Here is a 25,347-nt window from a genome sequence, read left to right as displayed (position 1 = left end):
TGCATCTTATTATGATGCAGACGCAGGTAACCATGATCAACATCCAGCGCCTCGTTGATCCAGTTGAGCACTCAGAGTCAGTTGGTGAGCCTCCTAACTTTCCGGAGGATACTTTTTATTGCTTTCAGTATTTTAGTTCATTAGGATGTCGTGGGTCTTGTTCCGACGTCCATCTCAGTTGTTTAGAGGCTTCATAAACAGAGTTAGTGATGTTAGTTCATGAGTTTTTACTTTCCCTTTTCAGTTAAGTTGAGACTTGAATTGCCATTTTAGCCAAGTTGAATGTTTGACTTTTAAACATTCTTAGTTATTTTATTAAACAATTGAGTAAAGTGCATTTGGTCATTGTAATAATGTTTAGAGTCTTCTGTTGAGTAAGTAAGTCAGGACAAGGGTTCGCTTGGGGCAAGCAATGGTTCTCGAGTGCCAGTCCCGCCCAGGGTGTAGGCTCGGGGTGTGACATAATGTTTATGTAATTGATTTCAGTAATGATTTCACTTTTATTTGAGTTATCGATTAATTTGTACATTATATAATATTTTCTTGCAATTTATGTTATTTTTGAAACTTAAAATAAAATAAAATTTTATATTAAATTAAAAAATTGAAAAAATAAAATTTTATATCACATGAAAAATAAATAAATTGATTATTTAGGAAAAATAAAGAAAGAATTTATATTATGAAATACAAAAATAAGAATGAAATAGAAATAATAATATAATGTTGAGGAGACAAAAGAAAATTCATTTTTGGAGAGTAAAAAAATAGAGAAATTGGTTGGAGTTGGTTGTCTGAAAAAGTTGAGAACTTTATATTTGGAGAGTAAAATAGAGAATAAGGTTGGAGATATCCTTAACCTTATAAATCAGCAATTTGATAACCACCTGAAATCCATAGAAAAGATGTGAAGCATGAATTCTTAGTTATGCTAAACCCTATCATTGTCCCATTATTGTGAACAACCAATTTGAAGTCGAACATTATTAGTTATTTTAATTCTTAAATTCTTGCATTCTTATTTTATAAACAAAATCAAGTTGTTGAGGTATACTTGCATTAATTTGTGGGTTTTAGTGAAAGATGAGTATATACTAATCGTAAATCTTTTGGGTTCGATAATCCAGCCTTTTAGAGCCATTATATTACTTGCGCGACCACATACACTTGTGTGTGCATTTGGGAGTAACATGGTTCTATTGGTTACTTTGGGTTTCTTATTTCCTGTTCGAGGTCCAGGCTACACATTCTCATGTTTTAGGATCATCGGTTTTCATACTATGTATCTATAGTTCTTTCTTGTACCCATCGGGCTTATAGGGATCTATTTAAGTTATTTTACTTAAACTTGTGCACGAGTATGCCTTCTTGCTTTTAGGGATCGAGTTAGGTTATTGTTAGTTACTTGTTTTCTTCTCTATTCCTTTTTAGACTTATGTGCATTCTTGTAAGATTTGCATTAATTTGACATTTGTGGTGTTATTTATTCTCATTTTTATACTGTCTTTACTTTTTAAGCTCAGTCGGCCTATTATGCTTACTAATTACGTGTTGTGTTGATACTTATACTACACTATGTATTTGTTTCATGATGTAAGTCTGAGCACTAGTTATCAATGTTGATTTCGAGCAGCTTATAGGTGGTACCAAAGTCTAGGGTGAGAACTATGGCATTTTGGATCATACATGTCTCCTTCTGTAAAGCTTGGCTAGTCTTTTGTATTTTGAGACAAGTCTGTATATTCTTGGTCAACTTTTGGGAGGTATACTCTTTTGTAGCAGTTTTGTACATATGACTATCAGGTTTTGGGCTAGATCTTTTATTTATATTATGCTGGTTTCTACCTTATCTGTCGTTGTCTCATTTAAATTGATTATGCATTCCCTGTTAATTTTTGTCTCTAACCTGTATGTTGTTTCGAGTTACATGTTGGTTACTATTGGTGGGTTATAGTAGGTGCTATCATGACTCGAGTTTTCGGATTGTGACAAGTATATTCTCAATAATATTTTCAGGTAATATATATAATTAGACTATAAATATTTCCATAAGTCATGATCTAGAATTTAGCTCCAGCCTTATAGTTTCGTTTCAAAATATCAGTCCTTATTCGTTTCTTTTATACATTTTGTTCTAGCTATTTCACGTCTCTCATACACCTACAATCTTGTGATTCAGAAATACATGACTTTATATATGTATACTCATTTCAGTATTCAAAAGCATCAACTCATAACAGTAAGATACACGACATATATAGATATATCATCAATGCTTCTAAACATTTTTAAAAAAGAAGTTCCTGATTAGTATAGTATCTGGAATGCCATCAATGATCGTGGATTAGTTTTCTTATAACATCAAAGTTCACTAGTAGTATGACAGTCAGGTATGAAAAGCATTATTAGGAGCTATTAGTTATGTTCAACTGAGAGTAGTACTTAGCACTGAGTTGGACTAGGGTCAGTTTATTCAAGTCTCAGAACTACGTGCCATTATAGGTTTATGTAGCCTTCAATGGGTGCATACCTTTTCAACGGTAATTATAGTACATCGAACTATATGTTAGCTCACATGATTATATGTCATTTAATAGTATCTCCCCACAATTTAGTCTCAAATATTGCATGACCATGTATACAATTATTTCAGTCAATATTTATTAGTTGCATGTTCTACTACTTGTCATTGCATCAGATTTTATGTAATAGTTTTATGTTCAGTTAGCATCTCAGATTCGCCATGTTCATCTTTACAGATTATCATGCCTATTTTACATACTTAGTATATTGAAAGTACCGATTGTATACTTCTTTTGCATACATTTTTCATGTGATGTACACTCAAGTTCTTACTATCAAGATCCTAGTCAACTAAATCCCAGCTTCTAACCAACATGTGATGAACTCTTTTTTTGCTAGGGCTCAAGTTAGTCCGTAGTTCTAGTGTTTTTAGTTCTGTGCATATATTGATTAAGGTAAGTATGGTGTTGTGTTCCGACTACCTTCCATCAGTATTAGTAGATGCTTCATAGACAATTAGTTAGAGTTGTTATATTCTGTCTATTTTATTCTAGATTCTTTTCAGATTGCAATTGATGTATGCAAAACTTTGTTCAGAAATATATTGAACCAATATTCTATAATTATGCTTTCGCTTAGTCATTTTAGTTCTTTTCCATGTTCATATTCAGTTACTTATGACTTATGTCAGTATCAAGGATTAGCCTTGAGTTACTTGTGACTCTAAGCACCGTGTTATCACTAGGGGTAGTCTCAGATCGTGACAAATGACGTATTAATAGACTTATCAAACGTTCTGGTGTCGAAACTTTGAGAAGAAAAATAACAAAATTGATAAATATAAAAAGATAATATGGAACAACCCTGAAATAAAATAATTAATTTTTTTTTACAATATTATTGCATATTATAATAGACAAATACATTGACTAAAAAGGAAGGAGAGCAGAAAGACTTGAGGAGAGTGGATTTTTTTTTTTGCTATTTCTAATTGTTAATGTTATATTTTTAGTTATTTTTTTATTTGCATTTGTGAAATTTGCATAAATAGCAGAGGAGAAAAATGCAAAACATGGTTCTTTTTAAAGAGATGAGAAAACTTTTTGATGGTAGTGGGGTTTGAACCCACAATTCTGGCACAGAAAGAGCTTTCACATTCTCCATTACCACTGAGCCGTTAACTCAATTTTGTTAGGGGGTTCAAACTAATATACATATATATTTACTAAATTTTCTAACACAAATACAGGATTCACAAAAAAGTTATTGGATTCGTCCGAATTCCCGCGTTGCACTGTAGCTCATCCCCTGGTAAGGAAACTCTAACACTGAGTCAAGTTCAAAGATTCTCTACCGATTAAGTTTGGGCATAAGATAATGCAAGAGTCAACTTCAAACAAGCATATCTTTTAGAATATGAAGAGTTGTTCGTTACATTAACCATAAAATTAAAGGCCTTTGAGTCTTCTTTCTAACGCCACCGACCATTTGTAAATTTGAGTCTGGAGTAAAATATTATGATTGTTTTACCAGAGACGCTCCTATCTGAAATTTTCAGTAGTACAACTCGTACTTTGATAGTACAACCACAGTATGGCTCGCATGGCAAGGTTCAGAGAGTCCCAAAATTGAGCCAGCCAACCACGGGTTGGACTATGACCTGTGGTACAACTATTTTTGACTCGTATAATAACTCGTAGTCACTATTTCTAGATTTCTTCAAATGATTTTAAATGGTATTTTTGATTATTTTTTCTTGACCTATTACGTAACCACACTATGTTTTGACTTCCAAAAAACATAAATCTTAGATCCTAAGTCAATGCTCCTATTCTCTCTCCAACGCATGTATAGAGTTCAAGTGTCATATGAAGTCATGTTAGTCGGATCTTATTTATGGTTATGAAAGCCCCATTTTATAAATGAAGGACTATGGACTTTTAAGAAAATTTTCCCCTTCTTTCATACTCTCGATCGTGCAACAGAGCTATCTTTTAAGAAACATATGCAGATTAATGTATTGCTCCAATTCATTCAATTGTGCCTAATCTTCAAGGTGTTGGAAACAACAAAGCTCAAAATACCTATCAATATTGTTCCCTTTAGTGCGTTTAAAGACTTAATAAGGCTTAAGAGGAGTCCTTTAGTGCGTTAACCTTATTTGATTTGAAAAGATACAATGGTTATAATTTGGACTTAATTAGAGTTTTATAGATATACTTTGCTTAATTATGAATTATAGCTCTATGTTTGGGACAAGAGAGACGAGCGAGACTAGGAGACGGAAGTGAGAGGCGAGAGGCAAGAGGCAAGAGTGAGAGAGGTTGAATAAATGTTGTATTCGTTGTATCACAAATACAATTGATACAATTCATTTGTCTCAAATTGAATACAATTGTATCAAAAAATATTGTATCTAGCTACATATTAGGAGTAAAGAGGCGAGTGAAATTCAGAGAGGATGAATACATGTTATATCACGAATATATTTGATACATAATACAAATATAATTAATACGAAATACAAATATAATTGTCTGAATATAATTGATACAAATATAGTTGTTTATTGTGTATTGAAATTACACAATAACCTAGCCCATTTTAATCCGTCCAAAAATATAATAAAACAGCCCATTTGCCACCTTTAGCTTCACCTTTGTTCATCATAGATTCCCCAATGCAGTGTTTTGGGGTAGGTTACGGTCTAGTGTTCTTGGTTTAGCAGCAGCATCAATGTTATCGCCATCGTCTGCTCTCTTTTGCTCTCAGAATCGGAGCTTTTCCTAGTCTTGCTCTCTTTCGGATTGGAATTTTCGTTTTTGATCTCTCCATTTCTACGATGTTGTTGTAGTTGAATGAAATTCTAAATGGCACGGTTAATTATTGATTGGAGTAAGCTAATAGACGACAAGCCTCCGGTCGAGTTGGTGGTCGCTACCAAAGCAACTCCGATGATTACCCTAGACGACGGGGAAGAGCAAAATGACGAGTTTTCAAACCTTAGGACTGATGAACTAACTGAAAGAATTAACAGGTTCAAAAGTTTGTTGAGCACCAAAGGCCCTAGATTAGTCGACGGGGGCGAAAAACTGAAAACAACTATAAAAAAGTACGAGGCTGAATTTGAGAGGAGAAAATTGCTTAGCTCCGATAAGGTGAGGTTCTTAATTAAATTTCGAGCAAAATGGATGTAGAGTATTCATACTGTCGAGTTCAACTAGTTTGACTGAGGCATATTTATTGTTATTTAGTTGTTATTGAAGTAGTATTGTTGCTTGAACATCTGTGGATTTTGTATATGTTTGAAGAATTTAGCAAAATTTTGAAACCCTATAAGGGTGCTGCTGAGTCTGTTGTGGCTACTGGACGCGAAATGGATTTTGGAATTTATTAACATTCTCTAAAAAAGTTACTAGTAATGATCTCGCAGGTACTGAAATCATTAAATCAACCCTCAATAATTTATTGGGCATTGTACGAAGTATTTGAAATATAGGAAAGAAATACCATTGAAATATGAACTAATTTCTAAATCAACTTTTGCTTGAGGACTAGTACAAAAATGTTTTGGTAAATAGATTCGATTCATGTATTGACTTCACCTTGTGGAATTTCGAGGAAGGCAATGAATATCTATTAACTTAAGTAATAGCCTATTTGGCGAAGCTTCTAGGAGCATAAGGTGTTTATTTTCTTAAAAAGGTGCTAAATTTAAAGTGGAGTTAATTCCTCAAAAGGTCACTCTAGTTAAGGAAATTGTCTACCAAAGTTACTTTTCTTTAGTTTAGGATAATAAAATCACTCAACAAATCCTTTGTTCCTCAAATATAATTGCTACCGGTGTAGCCATTTAGGCACCGTAAATGTTACTAGCATCCCATATTTTATTAAATGTTTTCTTTATTTGGTTGGTTTGATCAAGACCCATTTAATTAAAAAATATTTCCAGCAATAAGCTATTTAACCTGGTTGTGGGCTATGTTGAACCATATTTTCATAGCAAATGTGGGGTTTATGTTACTCTGGTATGGGTTGATAAGTGAAAGCTGCTTATAAGTATGTCATAACTATATGGCATCATTTTAGAATTGCACAATTAGTGTCATCATTTGAGAAAGGCATGTAAGACACTAATGAAAATTCACATGAAGTGAAGATACTTTTTTTCCCAATGATTTTTGTGGTTTTGATGCATAATCATAATGATGCTGTCAACCATGACAATTGTAGATAATACTTGATAAATAAATGCATAACCGTAGAAGTGGCATAATCCATATTTGGAAAATGTGTTTCCTTGAACAAGCATATGTCCTTCCCCTCTTTGATTGGTTTATGTAATTGAACATTATTGCTTACACTATTTTTGACAGGGAACAGATGGATGTTCCTTATTGGGGAGGCATCACTCTAGTTCTATTGGTAAGTCTTTTTTTTCTTTGTGTGTGGAGGGTCGGGGCTGACTATGTTAAGCTTTTCATTTATCCCAAAAAAAAAGGAAAACATTAAGCTTTTCTGTTGTCACAAGTTCTTCTACCAACTAAGGGATGTTCATTACTTGGGCAAACATAAATATATAAACGAGTTTCTAGCACTCCAAGTGTACTCACTGTTCACCTTAGAGATCTTTAGTGCTGATTTTAGGCACTTTTATGTGTTCTTCATGCAAGAAGGCATCTGTATGGCTGACTCTTGGTTTATGTACAACGTATGCGTGCAGCTACATGGGAGTTAGATGAGCAAAAGATATGAGTTTCTTTACAAAATATTGTATGAATGGAAACTAATGGTGGAGGAAATTTTGTAGGTGCAGCTAATGGCCTAGGGCAGCGGTCTGCACAATCAGCACCCTGCTCGCAATCTGCTTTTGCTGTGTGCTTTTCGAAAAAACTGGAAGAAAAAGTATATTTTTACTTTAAAAATAAGATTTCTGATGAAAATAGTTAATGTTGTTTTGCACTTACTGCAATCCAAACAAAACCCATATATATATATATATATATATATATCTAATGTTGCTTTTACTTGTTGATTAGCAGGCTAACTCTAAGACACCCAATGGTTTCCAAAATGAATTACATGCTCTGAATACGTGTGGCCGCAAAAGGATATTAACCAAAAAGTTTTCTCCAAGAAGAAGATGTAAGACATCATTGTCTTCACGAGAAGCACCTTTTAAGTCCCCTCTAAATATAGATGAACGAGAATTTTATGCTCATGGAAAGACAAGAGACATTTCTACTTCTTCTCCTCGTTATTCTGAAGAAAGTTTCTCTAGCCGTGTCAGGAAAGAGTATGTGAAATTTTTGTCTCCCTTGTTATTTTACTTAACTTAACAGAATATTTTATTCTATGTTACTTATTGTTGTTGTTTTCTTGATACTGCTGGAGTATGTAGCCATTGCTGTTATTTTCTTGATTACTGTTGCAGCTAAAAGTGTTTACTATAATTGGTGTACATTTTACCATAAAAAAGGATATTTCTAAGATGAAATTTTTTAGATACACACTGAACAACCAAGGCTTCTTTTATGATGAAGTGCATTAGTCTCTTTAAAATTTATGGTCAAGGAATAAAGGAAGCAATTCAATTAACCTTGTCTCTTTGATCTTCCCAACCATTTTTGTGCTTATATTCTTTAATCAATCAATCTTTGTGCACAATGCTCCTTCTAGTTCCAAGATTAACTTTTGGAACATGCTCGTACTTCAAAGATATTACTCGGGAATTAGAATTGAAACGTCAAAGGGCCAAAATTTTGAGAGTTTGGTTTGTTCTGTTTGTTTTCATGTCCAAGACAAAGGTGGATTATATATTATAGGGGGTGTTGTAGTAATGTGATTGTGAATGGCACTCAAGGGTGTGGCCTAGTGGTCAATGAAGTAGTTGAGAGCCATGAGGTCTCAAGTGCGATTCCTAGTGAATACAAAAAGAACTAGGTGATTCTTCCCATTTGTCCCAGTCTTGGTGGATAAAATTACCTGGTACCTGTTGTCGGTGGGAGGTGACATATATCACGTGGAATTAGTCGAGGTGCGTAAAAGTTGGCCTGGATGCCACAGTCATAAAAAAATAATTAAAAAAAAATGTGATTGTAGATGGGGTAACAGTTAGGGGCATTGGGAACGCTTTATGGATTAGGTACATAAATTGTTTCCTTTTCTGGCTGACAAGTAGGAAATTATATAAAAACAGCAGCACTAAGAAAGTGCTGAAATATATGTACAAGTGAACAAAAACCCAAACAAAATCCCATTCTAATCTTTTAGGGATTCTAAGAGGCTAAATATTGATTCTTCTTCATTTACAAATTCTTCTTTACACCAAAAAAGGACATAAAAGCTTACACTTGGATTTGATTTACCGGATAGCATGCTTTATCTTCAAACATATGGCATTTCTTTGTACCTTATCCCAAAAAAACATATGGCATCCCTTTCCTTCCATACAATCCACCAAATATATGCAAGTATGGTATTCCACAATAACTTTTGTTTTCTATTTCTTTTCCTTAGAGAGCAACATTGTAACAAATTAACAATTGGGTTTTGGTTTTAGGGTTCACCCATCTAAGAGCCTGACCTTGTTCAGAAAGATTTGCCAAAGTTGGCCAGTCACATCAGAATGAACATAAAGTTGAGTTTCCCTTTCAGATTTCATATCTGTAGCTGTGACTAAAAAAATAGAGGATAAGTAATGAGAATCTGGAGAGTTTTCAGTTTCCAAATGAAAATATCTGGAGCGTTTGATTGGCGAAGATGTGTATAATCCCTTCCCCAAAATTGAACTAAAATCTGGATCAGAAGGAGGATCTATCACCACATTATTATGTTCGTTATTGAATTTTAACCATTTGCTATGGGATAATGTGTAGTTTTGTTGATGACATTTTCGAGATCCAGTTGTTTCTTCTTCTTCTCCTTGTTTCTTTTTCTCCCTCAAACTAAACTTTTCCTGCAAAACAACACTGAAAATCCTTTTGTTTCTTGATCTAAAATAGCACTTATTTACCCAATACTTACCTTTGTGACTTTGTTTGGGTAAAAAGTAGGACGATTGCATCACTATATGTTCAACCCAACGTAAATCCATCTACTTGCAAATGAGCCATGAATTTGAGTTGTACTGTCCATTCATTTGCTTCAGCTGCCTCCCTTTAGTCTAACTTGCATCCTGTTGCTGGATATTTTTTATGAAATTAAGGAATGAAAGAAATATGTGTTTGGTTATGGATTTCTCTATTTTGTCAGGTGGAAACCTTCTCAAACCCATTCTGCCTGTTCTTTGAGGCATGCAAATGTAAGGTTTCTCTCATATCTATCTCCTTCTTTCGCTTTCTTACATGGATTTTTCATTGAATAGAAAATTTGAGTGCTTTTTGTTCCTATGTTTGGATTAGGGTTTAAAGTCATTGCTAGGTTTGACTAACTGTTTGAGTCAAGTGTGTACTGATGACAATGGCTACTTTTTCTATGTCAGAAGAAACAACCATTACCACTGCCTCTTTTATTTTCTCTTTTTGTCTGTGGGGATAGATAGTAGCATTTGGTACATGTGGATTGATTAGCTTATTAGAACTTCTCCCACTTATCTCCTACTTGGTTCTATTTTCAGTACTCATTGCACATAGTCTAGGATTCCAGCTGGGCTTTATGAATTGTTGTTGCTTTCCCCTTTATTATGTGTAATTTCTATCCTAGTTATGGATCACACATTTAGAGGTTAAAAGTGTACCAGTCTTGTAATTTATCCTAATCCTAGGTCTGATTATGAGATTCTCTATTTCCTTAGGATGAGGCTGTTGTTCTACTGGATGAGGAGGAACCTGATGTTGTTGAACCAAGACAGCAAGCACATCATGTGGTTGAGAGGTACTGAACTGATGCATTTATCTTTTCATCTGAAACATAGGCACCTAATTTTGGTTCTGGTAGCAATTATTGACTCCTTTGTACCTCTTTCAGCACAAAGGCAACCAAGATATACTATCCTTCAAGGTTTGTCCTGAATGAGAACATTTTTTATCAACATTACTTATTACATATAGGAACCAAGCACCGTCTTTCTTTGTTATTGATTGTGCTTTATGTTCTTTCTTTTGCATTATTAGGGATGATCCTGAAGCAGTCGAAATCTATTACTCAGATATGGAATCTCTTGCTCCTGAAGCATATCTGTCGTCTACTATAATGAATTTCTACATTCGGTAAGTGAAAGATATTCTGATCCAGTAGTTACTGAATTGATTAGAAATTATATTTCTTGCGTTGAAGTAAGCACATCTAGCTGTCAGTCACAAAATACAAAAAAAAAACTATTTTTATGAAGGCGTTTATTAAAGTGATTCTTCAGTCTCGGCTATATCTACACATATATAAAATATGAACCTTAGCTGGTGTAAAGGACCAGCTAAGGTTATGCAGAGTTTCCATACATGAAACAAAACATAAGAATCTTACACATAACAAACTTTACTTCTGATATAATCTATGTTATATCACATACTTCTGTATTTCCTGGTCCTTCCTAGATAATTGGATCCAATGCGTTTGCCACTCATGCCTGTGAACTTGTTGTACAAACTAAGGAGTTGTTTGGTTGACCACATAAGAAAAAAATAGTCCTGTCATAAAGTTTGCGATTCTGCATTTATTTTATCCCTGCATAACTAATTCAATGTTTTGTTACCTGTATGGAAACTCTGCATAACCAATGTAGTCCTTGGTTTGTTCATCTATGCAGTGCTAATACTGGCACAACTTATGCGGCAATATATTTACTTATTCATATGGGGTAAAACGTGAAAGAAGAATACAGATATTAGCAATACAACCCTTAGTCAGAAGGCAATCCCTGTGGAATGATTCGTAATATTATATAACCATATAACGGTTCTTTCATTATTACTGCTCAACAATCCCTGTATTATTTTTTACTGCTGCATTATAATCCATGCATAACTAGTCCTTGAATGAAACAACCCTAGGCCGTAAGAGTACCTACTAAACAATAATAGGTGACAAGCTTACCTTGTAGCGGCTGTTTTTAGATTGTGTCCTCTGTCTGACTTTATTGAATTAAACTTTCTTTATGGCATTAAACTGTTTGTAACTTTTTTAAATACATGGAACTTGATCAGATCTATTGTTATCATTGTTTCAGTTCAGTCTATAAGATCATTTTAATATCACACAAGTGGCTAAATTTAAAAATATGTTCTCTTGGAACTTTTTAATCCTCAGTCCTATTCACGTATGCAACATTTTGAAAATTTGATCAATACCAATTTTCTGTGGACAGAGAATGGCAATGTTTTCATTCTAGTGATTAAACACTATTAATTGCACATGAATTAAAAAATGTTTATGAATTCTTCGTACTAGTGATGTTGGTGGCTTCACCTTGACTACCTATGTTTCTTCAGTTGGTTGGAGTCGTGAAATATTCACTCAGATAACATTCGGATTAATGACGTTTCAATGACCATGTCAGCTTGGTACTTGTCAAAAAAAGTTGATCATGGTAGCTTGATATCTTTGGATTGTGAAAATTGAACCTTTTTGCCTATGTGATATACTCTTAGAGTTTGCATAAGGTGATGGCTCTGTTTTAGTAACCTAAGTTAGATATTGGTGCGTTTTCCAAGTCATCCTAGCAGAGGATAGAGATAGCTTGACAATCACATTTTCAATCTGGTAAAACCTAATTGCCTTCTCTTCTTGCATAGGCACCTCCAGCAGAGAAAATCTCCTGCAGATGGAGAAAGGTGTGATTATCACTTCTTTAATACATATTTTTACAGCAAGCTCAAAGAGGCTGTTTTCAGCAAGGTATTCATTCTTATCTGCAAATTATTTACTGTGAACTTAACTAGCTGGTTTGTGAATCTTGGTAGAACCTATAGAAATAGAAGAAACTGAAAGAACTTGGTCTCAATAATGGTTTTTAATTGTGGGACAAATATGGAGTTGTATTTTTCATTTGCTTTATTTGTAGAACTAGTTTTAGTGTATGTGCGTTGCACATGAATTCTGCATTTATTAATAAGAAAGTGTATATAATTAATAATTACATGTAAATAGCAATTGATGTCGAGGTAAACGCAGCATTCATCTAATGAAAAAATAAATATTATGTTGACGCAAAAATTGAATTCAAAGTAGTGGAGTATTTATTGAACTTGCAAAGACAAAGACTTTCGGTGAGTTAGTTATATAGTATTTGTAATTATAGATATTTTATTGCATACGATAATGAAATATTTTGTTGTTAGTTGACCTAATATGCAAGTTAAATTCTGAGGATAAACACATGCTTGAAAGCACTCTAGAATGCGATTGCGCGTGTACTTCTATTTTTTGGTAACTACCATGTATATTAATCACCAAGAACATTCTTTACAAAACTATAGGAAACTGAACACAGTTTGCTATCTCACAGCAAAAACAACAGGGAATAAACCTATACAGTGCTATGTAAAAACATCAAAAAGTGTAGCTAGTAAGCAGCTGATTTATCCCAAGAGGGGCTCTGACATATGACACATAGGCTATCTCCATCCCTGAATCTTTTCTCAAAATTTCTCAAGTCTCTCTCCATCCAAATAGCATATACCACTTCAGAAACAAACAGCTTGAACACCACTGCCTTCTGAGTTCTCCCCTTAGCATAGCCAATGACCCAATTCTGATATTGTTCCACAATTGTCACATTGGAAAATTCCTCTTTGTATTCAACTAGGACCTTATTCCAGATATGTTTGGTAAAGGGGCATTCCACAAACAAGTGCTCTTAAGTCTCATGATTGATGATTCAATCATCAAATTGGTGAATCTATAGGTCTACATAGGATTTGACTATATCAGCTTAAGGGACCTCTTATTTTTCATTAATGCATGTTATTTGCACTCTTTGTTGGATGTAACCATTTCTATTGTAGCACATCCATCTTAACTTCTATATTTCTATCTTACATCTAACTAATATTAGGTAAATCTGAATAGTTTTTGATTTTTTAATTTTCAACAGCAGAATGAGAAGGAAGCTTCATTTTTCAAATTAAGACGGTGGTGGAAGGGTGTGAATATATTTGAGAAAGCGTATATATTTCTTCCCATACATGAAAGGTAAGTTTTCTAGGTTGATTTTGCTACTTCCTTGATTCATGAGATTCAGTATTGGTCCGTTGAGCTCTTATTACTTGGCCTTGTTTTGCAGTTTTATCAATTTATAAACTAAATTATTTAGGTCATACGATGTTTGTCGATATGGATCATATGTTGGGACATATTTATTTTTTACTATTTGCGTTTCTCTAAGTTGGAAACAACCTCTCTACCTGCATGAGGGTAGGGTTAAGGTCTGGGTACACTCTACCTCTCTAAACCATAACTGGATTGCACTCATACTGGTATGTTGTTGCATTTCCCTAAGTAACTAAGCAGATCAGAGTATTTATTTAATAGCCCAGTGGTTTGTTCAGATTCATCTTATGCTCCCCCCCCCCCTCTCAACCATTTGACTCGTCTACAATAGGTATTTTTTCTTTTACACTTAAGTTTCCTGGAGCTTTCTGTTCATGCCCTTATGTTGGTTCTTTTTTCCTCTGTAGTCATCACTGGAGCTTGGTAATAATTTGCATACCAGATAAAGAAGACCAATTGGGGCCAATCATTCTTCACTTGGATTCATTGAGGCTCCACAGCAGCAGCTCTCTTTTTGGTACTATGAAAAAGTAAGATTACCTCTCTCATTGGCTGTTAAATAATGGTCATGGATGCCGTGCTACATGAGTTATTACTTAATTATTACTATTGTATTGTTAGGAACCACAATTATTGGGGTGTGTGTATGGACAAATTTTAAAGAAAACTCAAGATAAAATCATACTAGTGGTTTCAAGACCAAACTTACTCATCTGTAATGAAAGCCATTGTTTTAGTTTGAATAACTTCTGGCAGTTGGTGTGTGCCCTGAGTTCTCCACGTTTTGTACGACACATATATATGGGGAGGCTTTCCAACATTAACAAATTATTATTTAAAGGTATGTTTGGTATGGAGGAAAATGTTTCCGATTTTCTTATGTTTGATGGTCGAAATATTTTGAAAAACATTCTCTAGGAAAATAAGCCTCTTAAAAATGAGGAAAAATGACTTCCCTAATGAAGTAGGGAAAATAAGTACCATAAGTAACTTCTAAGTTCATTGTCTCCTCCCCACCCGCCTAACGTCCCCAACCCTCCATCTCTTTGACCATTCCACCCCCGAACCCCCATTCCCCACCCCATCCCACCCTCATGATGTTTTGCTAGCTTACATATTAATACTCTACCAAACACTAGAAAATAAGTAAGAAACTCAGTTGTTTTCCAAGAAAATATTTTTTAGGAAAACATATTCACCCTTAATGAAAAAATATCCTCAACTTCTTGTATAAAATGATCATGAGTACAAGTCTAATATGACCCATGGAATATCATTTCTGAAATGAAAGCTTCTTCACTTGTGAGGTTCATTTTCATTCAAAGTTTTAATTTTGAACCAGATTTTTGATAGAAGAATGGAAATTCTTGAGACAAGGAGTAGTGGCAGATTATCCTTTTGCAGACAAAATATGGGAAAATCTTCCACAAAGAATAGACGATAACATTATTCCGGTATTCCTCCATTTAAATTTCTTGTCTCTTAGTTTTAAGCATTCTTGTGAGATTTTTATGCTTATATATGTAGTCTTTAACTTGTAAGGTAATGGATTGAATTGGCATCAATGTGGGATGGGAATATTCCCTAATTGAATTTTGCTTTCAGAAAATATGGGAAAATCTTAATGTTACCTTTATCAAAAAAAAATATGGGAAAATCTTCCACAGAGAATTGATGATAAGAGTATTCTAGAAATTCCTCGTCTCTTTCAATTTTTAAGCATTCTTGTGAAATGTTTCTTGCTTGTATATATGCAGTCAATAACTTACAAGGTAATGATATTGGTTCGGCATCATGTGGGATGTGAGATTTTGTTCTTCGGTTGAATTGTGTTTTCTGATTCATTGCATTATGGGTGTTCAGCTGCAGAGCTGGATATCTTCTCTAAGCAATCTCTATATTTCATAAAATGATTCGTTTGTTCTGTATTTTCCAGAGCTTCAGCAATGAGTATATTCAGACTCAAACTTTTCATATCCTCCCACATTGCACTTAAAAAGCACCATGCTATCGTTCTAGTTGGTAGATTAACCTTATTCAACAACACCTAATGCATACCACATTTTAAAGCAGTAGTGTTTGGAAAAGAGTGGTTTCTACAAAATGTAAGTGGTTGTATTTTATCGGAAAGATCTGTAGTTTTACGTGTTTAGGTTGTCTTAGGGACTGGCTAAAGTTTCTGCTAGATTAGTTTTTGTTTTCTTTTTTTCTATAACCATGGTGTTCAGGCCAGCTTGTGCGCACCTTGATTAATTCCACAGGGTGCTACCTTTCACAATCACAAGTTCCGGGTAACTCTATACCAAGGCTTGGATAGATAGGAAAGAAATCACCTAGTGTTTGCCTCTAGGATTTGAACCTGAGACTTTATGGTTATTTTTTGAATTTCTGTTTGTCTGTATTCCCCCTTTCCCCCCTTCTCTTTTTGGTTGTCTAAAAGGAGATCCTGAATCTCCATCTTCAGATACCGACTCCCTGATATCTTCTGAGCACATACAAGGTCAAAGGGAGGAGAGTACGAAATATTGGTTCAGTTCATCAAATTCTACCTGAGAACTTTCTGCAGTAGAAATAAAGCAAACTTGTAAATACTTAATTAGCATTCCTTCATGGTGACCTCCTTCTGTTGCACTTGTATTACAGGTCCCACAACAAGGAAATGATTATGACTGTGGACTCTTTGTGCTATTCTTTATGGAACGATTCATCGCTGAAGTTCATGAAAGACTTAAAAAGAAGGATCTGACAATGGTATTAATTCCTTTTCCTATATAGAATCTTGGATAATGCATCAATTTCTTTGTTAGTGATGTATTGACCCATTTTCAGTTTGGAAGAAAGTGGTTTAAACCTGAAGAAGCATCTCATATGAGGCGGATAATTCGTGACATACTTGAGGAAAAATTCAAGAATCCAAGTGACAAATAGTGTTTCTTGGTCACCTTTTTTTACAACATACCCAGATAATCCCAAAGTGTTTCTTGGTCACCTACCATCCGTAAATAACTGCTGCTGCTGTTGACAAGCAATTCTTTATCAATGGAGCAACTGCTTATTAGCAACATTCCTGATGTTGGGCTCAATAGTAGATATTGTAGTTACTCATATACCCTAGAAATTTACATGAGATTCTAGAATCTCTCTATATACTCTGCCTAGGAAGGTTTCTCCCGAAAAGTAGGAAGATTGGCAGATAACATCGCGGAGAGCTTCCTTTGGTTGGATAAGTTCATATCGATCATTTTCTTTCAAAAGCAGAAGCTGGACCAAGTACATTTGGCATGGTAATAGGACTTAGGTGGTCTCTGCAGATCAACATCTTTTGGTCTTTCCCTTCCATTAGTACTGCCTGGAGTTCAAACAACTCATACCGTTCATGTAAATGTTTTCTTTACAATGAGATGGAAAAGATCATTGCTGTATGTGCTTCTTGATGCAACATAATCTCGTTTTAGTATATACTTGTGCAAAGTTATTACCCATTTTTAAAAAAATAATCAAAAACCACCTATTGTAAACATTTTACTATAGGCCAAATCGAAATTGACTAAATCCCTATAATCGAAAGTATAGTCTTTGGTACGTGAGATGGGACAAGCAATGATATCTCGGGATTATTTTATCCAAACTTTTAAGTGAGATGGTAATCCCACCATTTTACTTCAGATGATGGGATAAAATAATTTTGAAATTAGCTAATATCTCAAATCAAATGTCAATGTTTTTAATAATTATGTTAGGGATTATGACTAGTTTGCTAATTTTCCCTAAAATTAATTTCAAATTTTATCCCTGGACTTTATATTTGACTTGGCAAGTTTTTTTTTTAAAATCCAAATCTAAAGTTGCTTATGCATCACCTACCAACTTTTTTTAACGAGGATCAAGCAAATGCAGGTCTTTTTACATACATACAATAAAAGGAAGAAAAAAAAGGGGTAAAAAGTTGATTTGCTGTTTTACAGAAGGGGTTGCACTTCATCATCTTGATTGCTAGTTGTCTATGTACCCCAATCATGTATCATATTGTGATGAATTTATGTATTGTTACATAATGTCACATATCAACAACCTGGAAGATAAATCTACAACATTATAAAAGAAAGTTTGGTACGAGCTAGAGTTATTATACGAAAGATAGGGTAAAAGATAAAATAAGATTATTAAAAAATAAGCAAAGACAATATAAGGGAAAAAAAGGTGATGCAATCACACCAAATCGATTGCTACATGAGTCCTTTTATCGATAAATAACAATGAAGTAAAGAGTACAATATAATAAAATCTGAATAGACAATACAATAGCATAGGTGTTTTTAAAAAAAAATAAAAATATCAAAGACGCAATAGCATAGCAACACAAATAGTTGCTAACATTTTAAAAGTTATAAAATCCAGTTTTATAATGTAATTTTCAGACAACCAATAAACAATTGAAACAATAATTTCCTTTCAAACTATGATCAAAGTCCCAATCTTGATAATTTCTCTTTAGCCTTTTCAATTTCTTGGAGTTCCCATATCTGTTTTTTCTTCTTCATTTGTTCCCTTTTCATCGATACTTGTCTTTCTCTTTGACGTTGTGAATATAACTTCAACTTGGCTTCTTCCATCTATTCGCACAATTGCATTTTCCATATCTTTTTTTTCATTTGTTGTTCATCAAATTCTTCTTCGCGCAAAAGAGACTTGTTTTTTTCAATTTCTTTATCCACATTTCCTTTTTCTCCATGCAACAAGTCATTTTAATTGACAACAAAGTATTTTAACCTAACGGGAACGTGTAGAAGAAGTAATTAATTAAACTTTAGGTGTGCTGAGAAAATTAAAGTGAGTACAAAACTAAGGACATTAAAAAGTATATATAAGGAAAAAAATAACCTATAGTTTTCCTTTTCCTATATGAAAAAGGAATTCCTTCACAAATTAATTACGTACATAAGTTTCCTAAACTATATATTAAAATTATGGAACCAAATATGGGAATATACTAAACGATGAGAACCACGCGTGTTAATTGTGATGCTGGTTTCTTTATTTTCATTAATGGTATTAAACGCATGAGTTAAAGTTGAACTTTTAGTTGAGTCAAAATAGATTGAGTTAATTAATGAGTGAAGTAATGACAGATGAGTCGCTAAAAGTTACTTAGACTTAAATAAGCTAAGAAACGAATTATAGTTCTAACATGTTCAATTCTTACTATTTTTTCTCTCTAAATAATCTGTCTAAAAGTATCTCATAATTTTTATATTATATTGGTATTTGTATTCGCGTGATGTACGGTCTATTAAAAGAATAAATCTTGTTAAACGTTCGTGATCTGGATTGTTCGAGAAGATTAGATCATATTTTAAACAATTTTTTAAATCTTTATTTTAATAAAAACTGTACCCAATAACAACGTTTAAAGAATATTAAGGAAAACAAATTATATAGTCGTGATGTAACTTATTTTTACTTATTTGTTTTATTACTTATGTTATCCACTATTTACTACTATATATTATATAGCTAATATAAACATACATTTGTTTAATCTTGAGATATTATTATATTATAGAAATTCTTTTATTGTATTTAGTTATTTAATTAGTTTGTTTTATATTAAGAATTCTTTTAAATCGTAGCTCATACCATCTTTTGGAGAATTCACTTTTGCAAACTTCATCCCAAGTCATAGGATCCGTTTTAGTACCTAATCACATGAGCAATTACCTTATTTTAATTAAAACTCAAGCAATTAACTATCATTGTGGGACTAACTCACATTATTAAATATTACAATCAATACATACGTCTTCTGTTGGTATGTATATTCTCGATTCTTTAAAATTTCAGTTCGATTCTTCAGTATTTTATTATTCACTAATGCCTATCAAATATCAAACAAAATTAGTTTAGTGTGGTTTGGTTTGATTTTTTGTTGTTTGGTTCTTTGGTATGAGGTTGATATATGATGAGCCATCTTTAAAAAATAAATTAAAATGGTTGTTTTGTGTATTTTCTTTAAAAAATAATAATTATCTGTGTAATTTCATAGGTGGATGTTTGAAAATGATAGAATATATAATTCCTATCTCGTGAAGATAGTGAAGTAAAGAGACTATTGTGAATGTACTAAAATGTTGTCATGTGTCTTGTTAATTCAGGTGAACAAAAGAAAATAAAAAGATGGAATGAGTTGTTCATTTTTTTAGGGTTATTTTTCGTATATGATTTGATTGATCGAAGAATCATAGTGAAGAATATTATTGTAAAGTAGAGTAATTTATGATGTCTTCTATGTTATATAGAAACATTAATAGTCGGTTTCATTCTTTATATATATATATATATATATGGTCTTGCTGAATAATTGAAAATCGAATATATCATAATTCTTTCTTTTCATATTCTCCGAAAAGAAAGAATTATAATATATTCGGCTAAAATAATTGTTTAAATTTGTGCCTTCATATAATAAATGCCTCATAATTCTTTCTTTCCGTATATATGTGGTATTGCTGAATAATTGATAATCTTTTTAATTGAATAGTAAAACATTTATTATTTCGAATTCAAACTATATGTGTTATATTGATAATGTAAATAAAAAGATTAAAGCACAGTTCTTATTAGCATATTAGGAAGAAATATTAAGGTATAAAAACATAATCATGTAATTTAATTTGAATTGAGCTGACATCTATGCTCTCCAATTTTTGGGTGTACAAACACGGTAACTTGTATAAAGTTAAAAAAGTAGATACATGTATCCTATATGACAATTTGCATCCTACATGGCGTCCTACGTGTAATATGTCTTAGGACCCGTCTATCTCCTTGTTCAATTTTATACAAGTTTAAGTATTTATTTGTCCACACTCAAAGTTGGAGGGCATAAATATTAGTTGAAGTCAAGTCAAAGGCACATTTATATATTATGCCTACGTTAAAAGCACATTACTTTGGTGAATGCATGTACCATATTGTAAGAGTTCCTCAAACACATAAAATATCATTACAAACAAATAACAGAACCTTTGAGGATAAAGATTATGATCTATAAATCACATACAATTGAGCTTCACTTCATGTCAACTACAGAACAATAAGTTTAATCATTCCTCTGGGAAACCTAAATATCTATAAATAAGTTTAGCAACTGGTTTCGCGTCACCTGGTTGATATGGAACAAGAGACCCTGGATTCATATCCGAGATAGTCTTGTATAACGTTTGTGGACGAGCACAATACAAATGTTTTCTCTCAGCCAGTTCTTCTGCGAGCTCACTTTGATGGTTGTCCATTAGATCCTCATTGACTACCACTATTAACGGTTTGCCCAGTCGTAATGTCTCAAATATGCTCCCTGAACCTGCAGTATTCAAATGTGTGATTACATAGCCTTAGCCTTGCAACTTTTGAAGTCCTATAATGACAAGAAATATCGATTGTTTTCCCTATTCACAACAAGTATTACAATTCATTTCATATGTACAAATTATTACTTTAGAACTCCATAGCTCAAAAGGACATAAATCTTGAACCCATAAGCTTCAATGTCCGGTTCCGCTTCTGCTCAGAAACGAAGTGCATGAACTTTACAGCCAATCATATGTCTTATGAGGCCACAAGCAGTAGCAGCCAAAAACATTTGCAAACAGAGGTTGACGTTAAATCATATCATGAGATAGACGTGTTAAGGAAAACAGAGACATTTCAACATACTTGGAAACCTGACTCCCTCAATGATTCTATGTTAGTTATTGTGACCATTGCAACAGTATGAAAATGTTTTCAAGTGTCTCAATGAGAGAGCTAACTTTGGGTTTTGGCATCATACAACTAGTATCTAGATCTATGAGTTAATTTCCCTAGTCAGACCTAATATATACGCATTTTAATGAAATAATGATATCCAAAAGGCTAGTTGCTCAGAGGAAGAAAAGTCAAGGAGACCCTAAGATAAAAGTTAGTACCAATGTCATATAGCAAGTGGTGTTTTGTTGCTGTGGTTAGGGAGGGAGTAACTCATGTATTAAAATAAGCATAGCTAATACCATGTTCGATAGCATTTTAGTTGTTTTGTATAAATTAGCGCACCAAGTATGGAGTTTGGTTATTATTTTACAACCCCACATAAATAAAATAGGTACAAGTTATTAAAATGAAATAACTAAACCCTGTATAACTGATCCTTACATTTCCAATACATGCTTAACTCTAACCAGCAACCAAACGACCCCTTAAATGTATAAAGCTAAGGTCATTGTCAACCATGAATTACCTGCGTGGCTGATAACAAGTGATGCTGACTTCAAATAGTCAGCTATGCTTGAGGAAAATGTGAAGTAGTCCAGAGCTGGAGAACCATTTTCAGCAGTAGCCTGGAAAGATCACAGCAAGATTAAAAAAAAAAAAGACCACAAATAAATGAATTATTACCAGGCAAAGAAGAATTGTCGAGTGAGCCGAGTAAATTTTGCAAAGGTACTTATGTGTAAGTGAGTGAGTGTGTACTCGTGTTCCATTTCGGCTTAAAAGATATTCCACCACAAATTGTGACAAAGCCTAACATAAAAGGCATAAAACTAATAGGGTCAGTTGAGACTTGGCAACCACATATTGGATCTTGGCTAATTAAATAATTTAGCACGCTAAGGTCTAGTCGTTACTCGGATTAAAGCTTGTATATCCAAGCATATGCGAACATAAATTCTTTAGAACTTTCAATTTTCTTTGTTAAGCAGACTTACTAACATGTGGTAAGAAAGCAACATGTGATGTGTGGGTTAGGCGACAAACATCACCCATTGGAACCTTGCTGCAGACAGCCTGGTATTTAAGAGGAAGAGGGTAGAGGGATGGGTCAATCATCCACCGAGTTTCGAATGGTGATATATACGAGGAAGAGGCTAGAGGAATTGGTCCATCATCCTAGTGTTGAATGGCATGTCACTGGCCCTTGGAGATTTTTCAGTAATATAAAAATGAAAAGAACCTTCTACTTTCTTCGCAGCAAGAAAACCAAAAACAAACAGCAATTTTTCCCAAATCCTGGAAAATCCATAATTCTGCATCATTTCTTGAAACTTCACGAACTCATAGTTCTTTCACTTAATTAGGCAACTCAACTTGGTTCACATTTTTATTTTATTTTTGTTGTTGGTTTCCTCCCGGTACCCACTCTGGGGATCAACTAATCCATATTCCTGGCGCTTGAGGCCCATCAAAAGGGGAACTCGGATTTTTTTCATTCTCAAGGCTTGAACTCAAGAACTCTGATTAAGGGAAGAGTGATCCTATCCATCCCACAATTGCCCTTTTTCTTCTACTTTTTCCTCAAGAAGGACATCTTTTGGATCCACAATTGAAGTAGAAACTGAAAAACTCAACTTTTTACTACAAATGTGCTTAGAGGAAAAAAAACAAATATCAAGAGAAATGTCAAATTACCCTTGTGGGAATGTACGATCCTCGCCCCATTTGAATCAGAATATCGGTGTAACCCTTCTTGAACAATTCATCCTTAACTTCCAGAGTATCCACTGCTCTTACAAGAGCATCAAAAGAAGTCGTCCCCACGGTCACAAAAACTACTCTCTTCTCCTTCGCAATATCATCTATATCACCCATTTAGAATTTCCAAATTACATTCAACAATTTGAATCTGCAATTAACATTATCGTACATATTACACATCAAAGTAACAGAGATTAATATTGAGCGTGTGTTTGGTCTGATGAAAAACATTTTTCGATAAATGTTTCTCGGGAAAACTGTCTCAAGGCCCTATAAAATTTAGAAATGATTTCAAATGGACAAACGGAGAAAAACTGAGCAGAGTTTCCCTTTTGCTAGACAATGACTTATATTCTAGAAAACATTTTGTTTGTTCCCACCCAGTGTCATATCCAAATAGTGCGGATCTTTACCCAGAGTAGAGCACAAACCTAAAAAGATGAAACAGACCTATTCAGGAACAAGAAAATAGCATCACGGTTTGGACTTTGGATTGAATCTCAATGAATGAATACACCAATGAAAAGACAATTCGATAAATTTAATGACCTTTTACTTATAACTTAAAATTGTACCCACATTACGCCTGACTAAAACATTTTGAAATAGCCAAAAAAACAACCTGATGATAAATATTTCAATGCTCAAACACAACTTCGTATGGCATCACAATATCAAGATATGAATTATGGAAGACAAACATCATTATAATCTGATATACTAAGAATCATTTTTTTTAAAACATTGCAGATAACTAAGGAGTACTTTGACTATCCAATTATTTTGTTGTAGTTGCTATCTACTTTATTTTTACTATTTCTTGTACTTCAATTACTTCCTTTTCTAGACTGCTTTGGACTATCTTTTCGGTCTATCCGAAACAGTCTCTCTCTACCTCTACCCTCTCAAATCCCACATTGAGTGATTACACCGAATAGGTTGTTGCAGATAATTGGGGGAAAATGTAAAAAATGTAAGGAATTTGCAGCAGAAAATCACAATTTGGATCGCGCTGATTAATTCAAAAACAATAAAAGCTGCAATCAACGATATATATCATACATCAAAGTAAAAGAAAGTAATAGCATTGAAGATTGAACTTTTAGCTCAAATGCAAATTCAAAAAATTCGTTGAGATAACACTAATCAGTAGAAATTACAACGAATTAAACTCACAGTTTGATTTGATGGAGAAATTGAACGGTGAAGAGCTCCGGCTCCGGTGCCCGGCAATTTAGAGACTGAAAACCGGTTAGATTTCAGGTTCATTTAATGTTTATGAAAAGAAGATTTACATTCCTATGTAACTATACAAGAAAAATAAGAAAATTTTATATTAAAAAAGAGTAAAAGACTATATTATCCATCACCAAAATTTGTATTATATATGTTTCTATAAATTACTCTCTATAATATGTATTAAAACTGTTTTACAAATGTATTATAAGTGTCCAGTGAAAAAAATAATATTATTAGTATAAATGATAAATATTTTCTTAATATAACATATTTACGTAAGCTTGCCTAGTTAGTACATGTATCTACCGCATTGGTTCTGATTTTTTCTTGTTCCCGTATATTTATTCTCCTTTTTCATGTGTATGATGATTTTATGTATTATTTTTAACTCAAGTTTCTTAATTATTTTTTTTGTCCATGAAAAGAAATATTTGAATGGATTAATTCTTAGAAAGGTGAGTTTATAGATTTGTAATAAAAAGAAATTTGAAAGTGACTTTTTTTATATAAAAAACTGTATGAATATTATTAAAAATATTTATGATGTTTTTAAGTTTTAACTTTCGCCACTAATTATATTGAGTTGTCTCTCATTCTGATTTGATGATTAGGCTCGGAGAAATTTGTTAGTATCTTTTTCCAGCGCCGCAACATCATCATAATCGTAGAAACTATACAAAACATGAGATTTCTATTCCATTTGACTACAGTTTTTCATTTTGTATAATGCCTAGGACCACAATTTGCACTACAACGATAACAATAACATATTCAATGTAATTAAACTAGTGAATTCTCGAGCAGGTAATATATACATAGACCTTATTACTATTGTCTACAATTGAATTGCCATGAGAGGAAGCACTATCA

General features: G+C 33.3%; 2 protein-coding genes across 7 annotated transcripts; one reads left to right on the top strand and one right to left on the bottom strand.

The window, feature by feature from the left end:
- The first annotated feature begins 5,149 nt into the window (after positions 1-5,149).
- LOC102597295 (ubiquitin-like-specific protease 1D) lies at positions 5,150-17,188 on the top strand. 5 transcript variants are annotated; one of them, XM_006365151.2, is made up of 14 exons: positions 5,154-5,681; positions 6,900-6,948; positions 7,340-7,428; positions 7,563-7,819; positions 9,778-9,826; positions 10,319-10,398; positions 10,492-10,524; positions 10,638-10,733; positions 12,255-12,357; positions 13,556-13,653; positions 14,139-14,261; positions 15,074-15,185; positions 16,375-16,482; positions 16,561-17,188. In XM_006365151.2, exons 1-14 carry the CDS (start codon positions 5,394-5,396, stop codon positions 16,657-16,659), a joined length of 1,584 nt encoding a protein of 527 aa, XP_006365213.1. In that variant the 5' UTR covers positions 5,154-5,393; the 3' UTR covers positions 16,660-17,188. The 5 variants fall into 5 exon arrangements, with proteins under 5 accessions (XP_015159827.1, XP_006365213.1, XP_006365211.1 ...); XM_006365149.2 differs by having other exon boundaries at positions 7,334-7,428; positions 7,566-7,819; XM_006365150.2 differs by having other exon boundaries at positions 7,334-7,428; positions 13,559-13,653.
- A 3,507-nt stretch (positions 17,189-20,695) lies between these two features.
- LOC102596745 (UDP-N-acetylglucosamine transferase subunit ALG13 homolog) lies at positions 20,696-24,543 on the bottom strand. 2 transcript variants are annotated; one of them, XM_006365146.2, is made up of 4 exons: positions 24,415-24,542; positions 23,173-23,386; positions 22,004-22,103; positions 20,696-21,091 (listed from the first exon to the last, which is right to left on the bottom strand). In XM_006365146.2, the coding sequence occupies exons 2-4, from the start codon at positions 23,350-23,352 to the stop codon at positions 20,835-20,837; spliced, it is 537 nt and encodes a 178-aa protein (XP_006365208.1). In that variant the 5' UTR covers positions 23,353-23,386; positions 24,415-24,542; the 3' UTR covers positions 20,696-20,834. The 2 variants fall into 2 exon arrangements, with proteins under 2 accessions (XP_006365208.1, XP_006365209.1); XM_006365147.2 differs by lacking the exon at positions 23,173-23,386 and having other exon boundaries at positions 24,415-24,543.
- Positions 24,544-25,347: the final 804 nt, after the last annotated feature.

This window comes from Solanum tuberosum, unplaced genomic scaffold (genome assembly GCF_000226075.1).
Source record: "Solanum tuberosum cultivar DM 1-3 516 R44 unplaced genomic scaffold, SolTub_3.0 scf00540, whole genome shotgun sequence".
NCBI lineage: Eukaryota > Viridiplantae > Streptophyta > Magnoliopsida > Solanales > Solanaceae > Solanum > Solanum tuberosum.
The sequence above is the reverse complement of the archived record's forward strand: the minus strand, read 5'-3'. Positions and strand labels throughout refer to the sequence as shown.